The sequence below is a fragment of the Pseudophryne corroboree genome, chromosome 1 (assembly GCF_028390025.1).
Source record: "Pseudophryne corroboree isolate aPseCor3 chromosome 1, aPseCor3.hap2, whole genome shotgun sequence".
Lineage (NCBI taxonomy): Eukaryota > Metazoa > Chordata > Amphibia > Anura > Myobatrachidae > Pseudophryne > Pseudophryne corroboree.
The window spans coordinates 403,248,075-403,260,283 of record NC_086444.1 but is presented as its reverse complement, the minus strand read 5'-3'; the positions used below and the strand labels follow the sequence as shown (position 1 = coordinate 403,260,283).

At 44.1% G+C, this 12,209-nt stretch overlaps 1 protein-coding gene across 1 annotated transcript in view; it reads right to left on the bottom strand.

Moving 5' to 3' along the window:
- The window catches only part of TRPV4 (transient receptor potential cation channel subfamily V member 4), a 145,454-nt gene that overhangs the window by 26,934 nt on the left and 106,311 nt on the right, over nucleotides 1-12,209 (bottom strand). The window contains exon 11 of the mRNA XM_063913232.1: nucleotides 568-634. Coding sequence (XP_063769302.1) covers nucleotides 568-634 — 67 coding nt within the window. The remainder of the gene's footprint in view (nucleotides 1-567; nucleotides 635-12,209) is intronic.

Genomic DNA, 12,209 nt, shown 5'->3' with positions numbered 1-12,209 from the left:
CTGCCCATCGCAGGGCAAGGCCGCCCAGCATGCTAACCATCGAACCCCCCTCCCCCCCTGTGACCAAGCACTAATTGCGATCATGCCGCAATTAGTGTGCGGCCACAGAAATTAGGAAAGCCTCTGCTGGCGCAGGTGCCCCGCTAATGCCACGCCCCCATTCGGAAGCCCCCGCAATGCTTCATCTCTGCCTTGGAAACGGAGCGTTGCTGCCCCGCGAACACCTCTGCCTGTCAATCAGGCAGAAGCGTTCGCAACTACTGCAGGGCGCCTGCAGTAAATGCGGGCGGATGCGCAGGACGGGCCCTGCGTATGCGCCCCATCGTCTTTGTAATTATTGCGGTTGGTCCTTAATCCGGACTTCATAGGATTATTACACTTTCTGTAATTAGGGTTTTCTAGCAGTCTCCTGGTTTGAATTCTAATTCATTTTTCTGTTTCTGATTTCCCTCTTAGTACAGTATTTCCCTATTTAATATGTTGTCTAAAACCCATTTTCCTCCCAAATACATAGCAGTAACGATTAAGGTGGCGGGTTTCCTAGAATGGTATTTTTCTCTTACATACCTGAAGCATATCCAATCATAAAGAGGAGGTACACCAAAAGAAACCGGAATAAATCCTTAAACAGGATCTAGAAACCAGAAGACAAGAAGTCAGGGTAGGGAAATAATGGACACAAGTACTGGGATGCATGGAGTTATCTTATATCTTGCTTTCAATGTACAATAAATTTGGTGACAAGATTCAGATCTGTATTGGTATATCTAAACATTAAAATAAAGATGTATGCAGGTGTATATATAGTGAAGCTGAACATTCTGTATGTTTACACATGAGCAATACAACTAAATAGTGATCACAGTACTCAGAGACACACTTTTTGTTGAAGAGGAAAGTATACATTTGATAATGGTATGTCTATTATTTACTGTCTTGATAGGATAGTAAATTACATTATATTAATACTCTTGTTACGCATCTGTAGAGGCGTTTATATGTAGGTAATGGGAAGGTGAGCTGCAGAAAATCAGAAATTGCCTTTAAACTAATATAATAAGCGCACTGATGCCATCTACTGATCATCTGTCATATTAACAGGGTCTTATAGTCTTACATAGTAAGGATGGGCACTTCGATTAATAAGCGGTGTATAAAATATAGCAAAGTGATTAACGAAATGACAATACATTTTTGTGATTGACCAGATTTTTTAGATAGAAGTTTTCCATCTACTGTACCTTATTTACGAGATACAGTCGTTAGGTCGACACAACACAGCACAGCACCGATCAGGTCTGAATTAGCCCCTACTATAGATATTCACCCCTATCTGCATACTTGCTCAACTAGCCATCATACTTAGAAGCATTCACTTTCAGTTATGCCACAGCTGATCCTATGTAACAAATACATTACGTAAATAAGGGGTACAGGTCATTGGGTCGACTCAATTTAGGTCGACCACTGAAGGTCGACATGGTCATTAGGTCGACATGTACTAGGTCGACAGGGCAAAAGGTCGACATGAGTTTTTCACTTTTTTTCATATTTTAGACTTTTTTATACTTGACGATCCTCGTGGACTACAATTGGGAATGGTAACCTGTGCCGAGCGCAGCGAACACGGTGCACTAATTGGGGTTCCCCGTCACTTTACGAAGAAAACGACACCAAAAAAGTCCAAAAACTCATGTCGACCTTTTTGACATGTCGACCTAATGCATGTCGACCTAATGCCCATGTCGACCTAAATTGAGTTGACCCAACGACCCGTACCCCATATTTACGTAATGTATTTGCTGCATAGGATCAGCTGTGGCATATCCATTTATATAAGTCTCATTATTAAATCAACAACCACTGCATTTGTCATCCATGGATATTTCATAAATAATCCAGGCAAATAAAGATAATGATCCTTTGAACTGAATGTCTCAGCACAATAGGGCTGTGCTGTAGAGCCAATTCAGAATCGCACACAAGTAGACTGCAACTGCATTTGTACTTTGTGCACGGAACTAAGGGGGTGATTCAGAGTTGATCGTAGCTGTGCTAAATTTAGCACAGCTACGATCAGGCACACTGACATGCGGGGGAACGCCCAGCACCGCATGTCAGTCCCTGCCCCATCGCAGAAGTACAAAATCATCGCACAGCGCGATGCTTTTGTACTTCAGGAGTAGCTCCCGGCCAGCGCAGCTCCTGCACGCTGGCCTGGAGGTACTCGTTGCTGCCCGGGTCGCAGCGGCTGCATGTGACGTCACGCAGCCCCCGTGGCCCGCCCCAGCACCGTCCGGCCATGCCTGCACTGGCCAGACCGCGCTCCTTAACCTCCCGCATCTGCCTGTCAATCAGGCAGAGGCGATCGCTAGATAAAGACAGCCAATGGCTGTCTGGCATGCGTCGGCAAATGAACAGTTCAGGCCTGATCGCTGCTGTGCGAACACGCACAGCACCGATCAGGTCTGAATTACCCCCTACATATAGATATTCACCCCTATCTGCATGCTTGCTCAACTAGCCATCATACTTAGAAGCATGCACTTTCAGTTGAGCACAACCCCTAGTTACATCTATATGCCTTCAACAAGGCCTCACTAAACTTGGCTTACATGTGAAAGCCCAAGACAATAACAGAAGCTCAAATTAATAAAACGGATCTTCATTTAGTTATTCATTTTTGCTGAGTGGCTACTGCCTAAATCTAACACAACTGTTCATCACTGTGCACATTTCCTTCTCCTCTCTCAAACATAACAATGCCTTGTAAATATTAATTGTGCAATATTGGAAAATTATTTTCACAGTTTTTTTCCTATACATCATTTTTGCTCTATTAATAATACTATTGAGCCTGGTGATAACTGTGGTAAATGCATAGGAGCATATTTATCTTTTCTTGTTCTTCAATAATGCAAAAATCAATGTATTTGCATCATTTTTGTATTTAGTTTAAATTTGTATTTATATTGTGTATCACCAGTATGTAACATTTTTCAAAAATTTTCTCCATGATATAAAATTTACATCATCTCTACATTCTTACCGTATTTCCCATATCTGTAATAGGAAATGCAGTTATCTCAAATTCCTAATATTAGAAATGTGAAATTGTTTTGGAACAACCACTACATAGCAATCACCATGTCCAGTTGACGTTAGCATAAGCTTTCTTCCAGAACTGCAGTGAGAGAGGGATCTTTTCAAATCCCTTTCTTCTCACTCATCTGCTCCTCCCTTGACCTGCCTCCACCCAACCCTGCCAACATCAGGGACCTTTGACTTTTAGTGTACTGCACTTGATCCTTTACAAAAGACAAACCATCAGGCTTGTGGCGGGTACACACTAGCCCAGTGGTTCTCAAACTTTTTTGAATCATGGCGCCCTAGAGTATCAGAATTTTTTTTTCATGGCACCCCCTAGGCCAATAGTTTCTTATTGAGAAATTTAGAAAGAAATGTTAAATTAAGTAAATTATGTTTATACCTGTATGTCATCCTTATGTTTAATTGTGTGGTGAGGGACAGGACTCACTTCTGTTTGTCAACATTTTATGACTGACAGCCACCAGCACTGGTTTTGCCTATTACACTGACCATAAATAATTTTAATTGGTCACACAGTTTGAGAACCACTGCACTAGCCGATACAGGAATGCCAGCGATGAGCGACTATATCGTTGAATGATATAGCGTTCAACAATATAGCGCATACACACTGAACGTTACCATACAATGATAATGATCAGTGACGTCACCACCGGCATTCCCGGACATGCAGCTCAGCCCGACATAGGGGGTCATTCCAAGTTGATCGTAGCTTAGCACAGCTACGATTAGGCACTCAGACATGCGGGTGACGCCCAGCACAGGGCTAGTCCGCCCTGCATATCAGCCCGGCACCCCCCCTCCCCCCGCAGAAGTGCAAAAACATTGCACAGCGACAATGCTTTTGCATTTCAGGAGTACCTCCCGACCAGCGAATGCCGCCGTCCAGCGACCGCCTCTGCCTGTCAATCAGGCAGAGGCTATTGCTCGGCGTGTGTCACCGGCGCATGCGCAGTACTGACCCGATCGCACCGCTGCGATAAACAGCAGCGTGCGATCAGTTCAGAATGACCCCCATTGACGGGTTGAGCTGCATGTCAGCTCAATATTGTTGATCGCTGAACGTTGTGCAGGAGCGCGAATCGTTCATCGGTCACCAATATTACCCCCATACACACTGGATGATATAAGCCTAAAAAGAAACAATATTGTTTCTTTTTTAGGCTGATATCGCGTAGTGTATATCCCCCTTTAGAAATATATGTTATTTTTCTTTAATCAATGTCACATGTTATTTTGTAAATTACATACATATAAATATATTTAATACTTTTAGGGGTCTATTTACTAAACCTTGGATGGAAATAAAGTCGCTGGAGATAAAGTACCAGCCAATCAGCTCCTAACTGTCATTTTTCAAACACAGCCTGTGACATAACAGTTAGGAGCTGATTGGCTGGTACTTTATCTCTAGCGACTTTATCTCCATCCAAGGCTTAGTAAATAGACCCTTTAGTTCCTTAAGTGCAGTTTACTTAACTTATGCGCATGCCTGATGTTCATTGAGCAGGGCTGTCCCAGCACTCAGACATAAGTACATTCAAACAATATTTAGGTACGTCACAATGCGATAGAGTATTTACCCCATGCAAACCACATCACAATCACAAATTATGATAAATATGCCCCATAATTGACTTATATGTAATCAACCAAACATAAAAGAAATGCAGGTAATATAAAACATCATAGAAATAATCCAGCAAGCCATAATGAATTAGGAGGAAAATAATCTTGCAGAAACAATCAATACAAGTTTCTGGGAAAAAAAAGGGTGACAACAACTTGCCTGGCACTAACATATGTGATACGACCGCAGCCAGGAGAATGTTACCTGGCCAAGTCACATCACATGCATCCGGTAAGCCCTGCTGTGTCCCCATCTGTTAGGAAGGAAATCCATTCTGCACAAGTGTAGAACGGACTTCTTCCTCTGATGTCACAGGCCGTGAACGCCGACATCACTTCCAAAATCATGTCTTGCGAGTGGCATTCTGGGGTGCATGCTCCCCGAAACTGAACGTGTAAAGAGAGGAACACAGTTCCCCACAGAGAACAAATATGTTAATGCTTCTCTGCAATATCTGCAAATAGGTGAGGGCGAGAAAAAAAAAAAAGATTTCTGTGGGGCAGGGGATCGGGGGGGGGGGGGGGGGGGATATTAATAACAACATTTAAAAATCAAACCCATGGGTTGCGGGGTACCTATCTGTAGCCCACTAACACTGGGGGGTGAGTGTGGGGGCACTGCTGGGGGATCTGTTACTACCACTGGATGTGGGGGTTGATAATTCAGAAGATCTTATGCCAATAGAGGAAATATTTGTGAAGGGGGGGGAGTAAAATTACAAAAGGACCTAAGGACACAAGGTTGCGGGTGGGTTGCAAAACTCCCCCTAGGCATATATATATATATATATATATATATATATATATTTTTTTTTTTTTTTTAACATTCATTTTTTATTGGATTTTCAGTAAAGTTACAAACAAATAAGTAGATAGAAAATAATAAAACATACAGAATAAAAAGGAAAAAGGACATGCACAGAACAAATAAAGACAAGGGGAGGGAAGGGTGTACATCAGGGAAGTCATAATAATCATGATATAACAATGCAGGTATAATACCATAAAGGTAAAGGAAGGGAGTCTGCATCATTTAGTAGTTTAAGGTCTTGCGTGAGCCGGGGAACGTAGCACAGAAAGGTCAGGTAAGTCAGCCGAGACACCAGACACTCCAATTTGGCCTGATCTCTCCTTATAAAGGGACCATTTATACCATTTCTTACTAATAGAGAGAGCTCTTGAGGAGCAAATACCCTCCGCTGTTTCAAAAACGTAATGTTGATGGACTCTATTTTCTATCATCATTATATTGGGGACAGCCGCCGACTTCCACTTGTGAGCAATAGCGGCCTTAGAGGCTATAAGAATATGACCCAAAAGGTATCTATCACAACTAGACAACTCACCAGAGTAATGATGGAAAAGTGCCAAGAGGGGGTCAGCTATAATAACTATTCCCAGTATATTAGAGATAAGAAGAAACACCTCATGCCAGAGCAATTGGTTTGCGGGACATAACCAAAAAATGTGAAGGATATCTCCCACCATCCCACAGTTCCTCCAGCAACCAGAGGAGACATCAGGCCAAATTTTATGTAGTTGCTCCGGTGTAAAATATACTCTATGAACCAATTTGTAATACATTTCAGAATGATTCACACATTTAGAAATCCTGAAACAAGACTGAAAAATGTCTTTCCATATTTGTTCGGTGAAGACCTTAGGGAGGTCCCTTTCCCATTTAGTCTGTGAGGGGAATACTCCATGGCGGGATTCAGTTACAAGGTGTTGGTACCATCTAGAGATACCACCTCTAATACCTCTGGGCACTAGAAGAGACATCACCACTTTAGGGAGACCAGCGTTGGGACCTTGATTGGGGAGGCAGCTTTGAAGCCAGTGTCTCAGTTGCAGATACTTGTGGAAATCTTGTTTAGATATATGAAATTGTTCCTGGAGTAGGGAAAAGGGGACTAAGACACCCTCTTTAAGGACATCTTGTAGAGTGGAAAGGCCTAGGTCCTGCCAATGATGTAGGTGTAAATCCGGGATCAATGAGGCTATAGCACGGAGAGACAACTGGGGAGAGAGCAGAGTTCCCGCTGGGAGGGATCTAGTTACAGTTCGCCAAGCTGACAACGTTGCCTGGACCGCAGAACAATCAGCAACTTTAGAAGGGACTAAACTAGTGGGCAGCCAGAACAAGTCCGGCAGAGTAAAGGGAGATACAGTGTTCTGTTCTAAGGATACCCATGGTTTAAAAGTGTTCTGTGTGAACCAATCCCTGGCCTGAGTGAGTAAACAAGCAGTATGGTACCTCTCTAAATCTGGATAAGCGACTCCACCTGAACACTTTGAAGCAGTTAAGGTGGATTTCGCTATCCTCGGCTTCGAACCTCCCCATATATATTTGGATAACAAACGATTAAACTTATTACAAACAGTTTTAGGGAGGGGCCTGGGGATAGTACGTAAAAGGTACATTAATTTTGGTAAGAGAATCATTTTCACAGCCGCCACCCGTCCAACCCAGGAGACCTCCTGCATCATCCAATCTTTAATAAACAGTTCAAATGCCCGAAAGAGTGGATCGTAGTTACATCCCAATAGATCCCCTTCCCTGGAGATATGCACACCCAAATATTTAAGCGATTTGAGTTGCCATGCGTATTTATAGTCATTCTTTAAACGTCTAAGCACGCTATCAGAAATGTTCAGGGGGAGGGCCTCAGTCTTAGTAGTGTTCAGCTTATAGTAGGAGACCGCCGCATAGGAATCCAGGAGGGAATGTAAATGTGGTAAAGATGATTCAGGTTCTCTAAGGCATACTAAAATATCGTCCGCAAAAAGACAAACTTTATGCGGCACCCCTCCCACAACCGGGCCCACCACTGAGTCTAATGCCCTAATTCGCTCCGCCAAAGGCTCGACCGCCAGGACAAAAATCAGGGGTGACAAGGGACAGCCCTGACGAGTACCATTAGTAATATTAAATATCGGGGAGCTGAAACCATTGGTGAAAACTGAAGCCGACGGCGAGGAGTACAGAGCCAGGATGGAATCGAATATCCTGCCTGCCAACCCAAAACGGCACAAGGTGGCCCGTAGATAATCCCAATGAAGCCTGTCAAATGCTTTTTCGGCGTCTAAAGAAAGTACTAAGAGAGGTTCCACCTGGATCTGACAATGTTCAGTTAAATTAATAACCCTGCGTGTATTGTGCGATGCTTGCCTGCCCAAAACAAATCCCACCTGGTCGGGGTTAATCAAACTAGGTAAAAGGGGGGATATCCTATTCGCAACCATTTTAGCAAATAATTTAAGGTCGGTATTCAGCAACGCTATTGGACGGTAATTCTGAATCACTGTGGGTGATTTGCCTGGTTTAGGGATAGTAACTATCCGGGCCTCTAACATCTCCTTCGGAAAACTTGTGGAGTCGGAGGCTTCATTAAAGACTGACGTTAAAAGGGGGGCAAGGGTTGATTTAAACTTTTTATAAAAATTGGCGGGGTACCCTTCTGGGCCGGGGGCCTTATCCATGGGACAGGAATCTATGGCTGCCTCAACTTCTTCGAGTAACCAGGGAGAGCTAAGGGACTCGCAAGTCTTAGGATCAATGGCGGGGAGAGACAACCCTTCCAAAAACTCATTAATATCTGTCAGAGTAGGCTGAGGGGTACCAGGGTCATCTTTGAGGTTGTATAGCTGCGAATAATATTCGGCAAAGGTATTAGCTATCTCAACCGGGTCCGTAACCTTAATGCCAGTAGACGTATGAATAGCATGTATGCGTTCCTTAGCCCTACGTCCCCTAAGTTTACGCGCCAGCAGGCGCCCCGCTCTATTGCCAAGAATATAATATTTTTGATTAAGCCGCTGCAGATTGCGGTGAACCTCTGCCAAGGCAAACAAATTTACCTTATCACGGGCGGCTAGGAGTTGTTTAAAGAGGGATTTGTCAGTAGGGGTAGTTTTATGTGCAGATTCCAGTCGGGAGACCTCCCTTTCAGCTCAAGCATATCTCTCTCTATAATCACGTTTAAGCCTAGCCGCTATTTGAATTGCAGAGCCTCTAACCACGGCCTTCAGAGAACACCAATGGGTGAAAACGGATGTATCCTCGGGGCGATTAGTAGCCAGATATAAATCTAGGGATTGCAGGATGGCCTGGTGAGCCTCCGGGCGGGCAAGAAGGTGTGAACCCTGTCTCCAGGGACCATGGGGGACTACCCGTTTTTCTTTTTCATCCACTAGGGGTCACTGGAGTACTCTTGGGATATGGACGGTTCCACAGGAACTAGGCACTGAATAAATTAAAATTTGAGACTACTTCTCCCCTCCATATCCCAGAGTACCTCAGTGTTTTTTCGGTGCTCACCGAGCAACTAGGCCTGTGGAGTTTGTCCACAATTATTGGATTTATTTTTGATTTTTCAATGTTCCACATCCCTTCCCCCCTTCCAGAAAGGTGAGGGTCCGGGATAGTGGAAGCTGCTGAAGCAGCTGTGGGTGTCGGACCTCTCTAAAAGAGCTCCCTCACCACCACGTGCAGGACTAAAACCTGCAGTAAAGGCTGGACGGAACTTACAGAGAAGCCCCGTCATAGCCCTCACCACAGGGTCCAGGTATGTTGAACGGGGCGGTCAGCTCACGCTGCCGCCCCGCTGTGTGGGATACTGTGTGTGTGTGTGTGTGTGGCCGCCCGCCGCCGCTTCCAGCGCCGCTGTTTATGCTGTCTCCCCCGCCGCTCTGAGCCGCGCCGGTCACATTGATTTATGCATAGGCCGCTCCACGGCTCTATGCAGCGCGCTCCCCGGCCCTCGATGCCGCTGCCGGCTCCCTCTCCACCATAGCCCGGCTCCGTGTATAGAGAACGGTACACGGAGCACAGGGGGGGGGGGGGGGGGGGGCACACAAATGAGAAATTTTGTAAAAAGCAGGCTCCATAGCCTAGTGAGTAACTTTGCTGCCACAGTGATGTTCCCTGCACACAGAAATGTCAGGGTCACTGGATAAAATCTCATGTTCAACTCTTGTTGATAAAAGAAAGTATGTTTACTATGTTTACTAGAATACAGCAGCGCTGCATATGTATTACAATAGGCTATTAAGTCTTTGTTAAGCAGGATACAAGTTATATGTGCAGGTTTGAATGCAACATAAGATGTTTATTAAATCTGCTTACATAATTATGCTGTGAGCATGGGGACATATTTAACCATGCTTCCTGTTGTTTTTCCTGTTGTATTTCCAGAATTTCCGGTATTACATCTCTCCTCCATTGAAGGCGCAGGGGTGTTAAGGGGAATTTGGGAACAGGCATATTGCTGGCGTGCACTGCACTTGACCAGATATATATTTATAGAGACACATTAGTGCTATTTACTGAGTCGCGCAAGTTGTCTGTCTTTGTATTTTGTATTGTCTGTCTGCACTATTATTTTTTATCATAACTGTTTATAATGATATTATCCCAAAGACTGCAAATCTGTATCATGGCTGTGGTCAGCCAAATACTGGCTTTGTTCACTGTTGTAAAGTAAGATGTGTTATACAATTGGTCAGCACATGGTGATTATAAAACAGTATCTGTGGAGCACTGCAAGCATTGTGAGTTCAGGTCTCACCTGCAGCAGCTTTGCTTAATTCACTTAGCCACACCACATTGGATACGCCCGATCTCATCTGATCTTGGAAGCTAAGCAGTGTTGGGCCTGGTTAGCCACCTGGGAATACAAGGTGCTGTAGGTATTTTTAATCTACAGCCACACCACACTGGATACGGGACCCATTAACTAAGCTGCGGTTAAGCAGCAGACATCTCAGGTTTTTAAGCCTGTGAGTGGTCACATTTAGTTTCAGACTTATAAGAATTATTATACCTCTGAATCAGGATATATCTGGATATATGTATATGGGTATATAATATATGTGTATGTGTGTATGTATGCATATATGAAATATATATATATTTATAAAGGTCTGAGTATGTGTGAATATACATTGTTGTATATATGTGTGTGTATATATATATATATATATATATATATATATATATAATATGCTGACATCAAAAATCTATTTTGCAATAAGCAAGACTACAGTGGCGCAGTTGGTCAGCACACAGTGCTTATTAAACAGTATCTGTTGAGCACTGCAAACATTGTGAGTTCAGGCCTCACCTCCCCAGATCCCCAGTGGCTTAATGGATAGGACACTGCCCTCCTAAACCAGGGATTGTGGGTTCAGGTACCATCTGGATTGCAAGTCACTACAGCAACCATTTCATCACCAAAGTTGATGTTTAAACAGCAGCTTTGCTTATTATTTTTACAGGTGGCTCTGTAGCCAAGTGGTTAGGCTTCCTGCCCACAGTGAACATTGTGATTGCATGGACACTGGTTCAGATCCTGGTTTAACAGGTGTAAAAATAAATAAATAAATAAAAAAAACATGGTAGGACACCATTTTTAACATTACTTCCTGGTTCTTTGCAGGAGGTTGCTGCCCTACAACACTCAGCCTCTGGAGGAGCGGGGTGTTGTTAGGAATTTAATTTATTAATTGCTTTTGACAGCATGACTCTACAGGAAGATTCACTATTGCTGGTAACCACATGCACGGTAATGCAGGTTTATACACACGTTACTTCGGTGGTGTACTTACTGGTCGGGGTACATGATCACTAAGTCTAATGCATAATCAAACAAGCAGCTTCGCTGCAGAGTCGGTCACACAGTGTGTCGGACAAATACGACTGCACAGACAGACCCTTACCGGTCCTCTTTGGGGGGAAGGCGGGTGCATGTACTGCCTGAGAGAAAAATTTTTACAGTTTCAGCTAGATTGTTGCGGTCGATTCGCCGCCAGCCCTCATAGCACCAGGCCAGTACGTCAGGTTCTCAGCGAAGGCTGAACAATTTCCAATGAGAGACAATTGCAATTATTGGGCGTTTAACTACCTATCGGAGTGTACCCTACACAGCAGTAGGACAGTTGCTTCGCCCTGCTTTGGTAAGGGTTTGAGGTAACAAGGCTGAAGTGGCAGGGCACTCCAGTTCAGGTTTGCCCTAAATAAAGACCACCTTACACTTCTTGCTGCCTACAGCTTCTGTGGACGTTGGCAGTTGGTTCTTGCATTTTCAGCTTCGCTAGTGGCGCACAACGTCCACTTTGGCTACGTTCCAAACGAGAATAGATCGCAGACCAAGTGGGGGGGTAAAATCTGATTTCCTACCATTGTCTACGCGAATTCCTGAATGATTCCGTCTCAACGACTTCAATTCCTAAGTATGATTCTCGATACGGTAAATCAAAGAATTTACCTACCCGAACAGAAAGTACAGGTCATTCGTCATCTGGTACAATTAGTGCTCAAGCCACGCACAGTCTCGGTTCATGCATTCGCCTATTAAACACAATGGTGGCGGCTTTCGAACCGCTTCAGTTCGGAAGACTTCACTCACGTCCTTTTCAACTGGATGTGCTCGCACAGTGGTCAGGCTCGCTTCTGCAGATTCACCGCA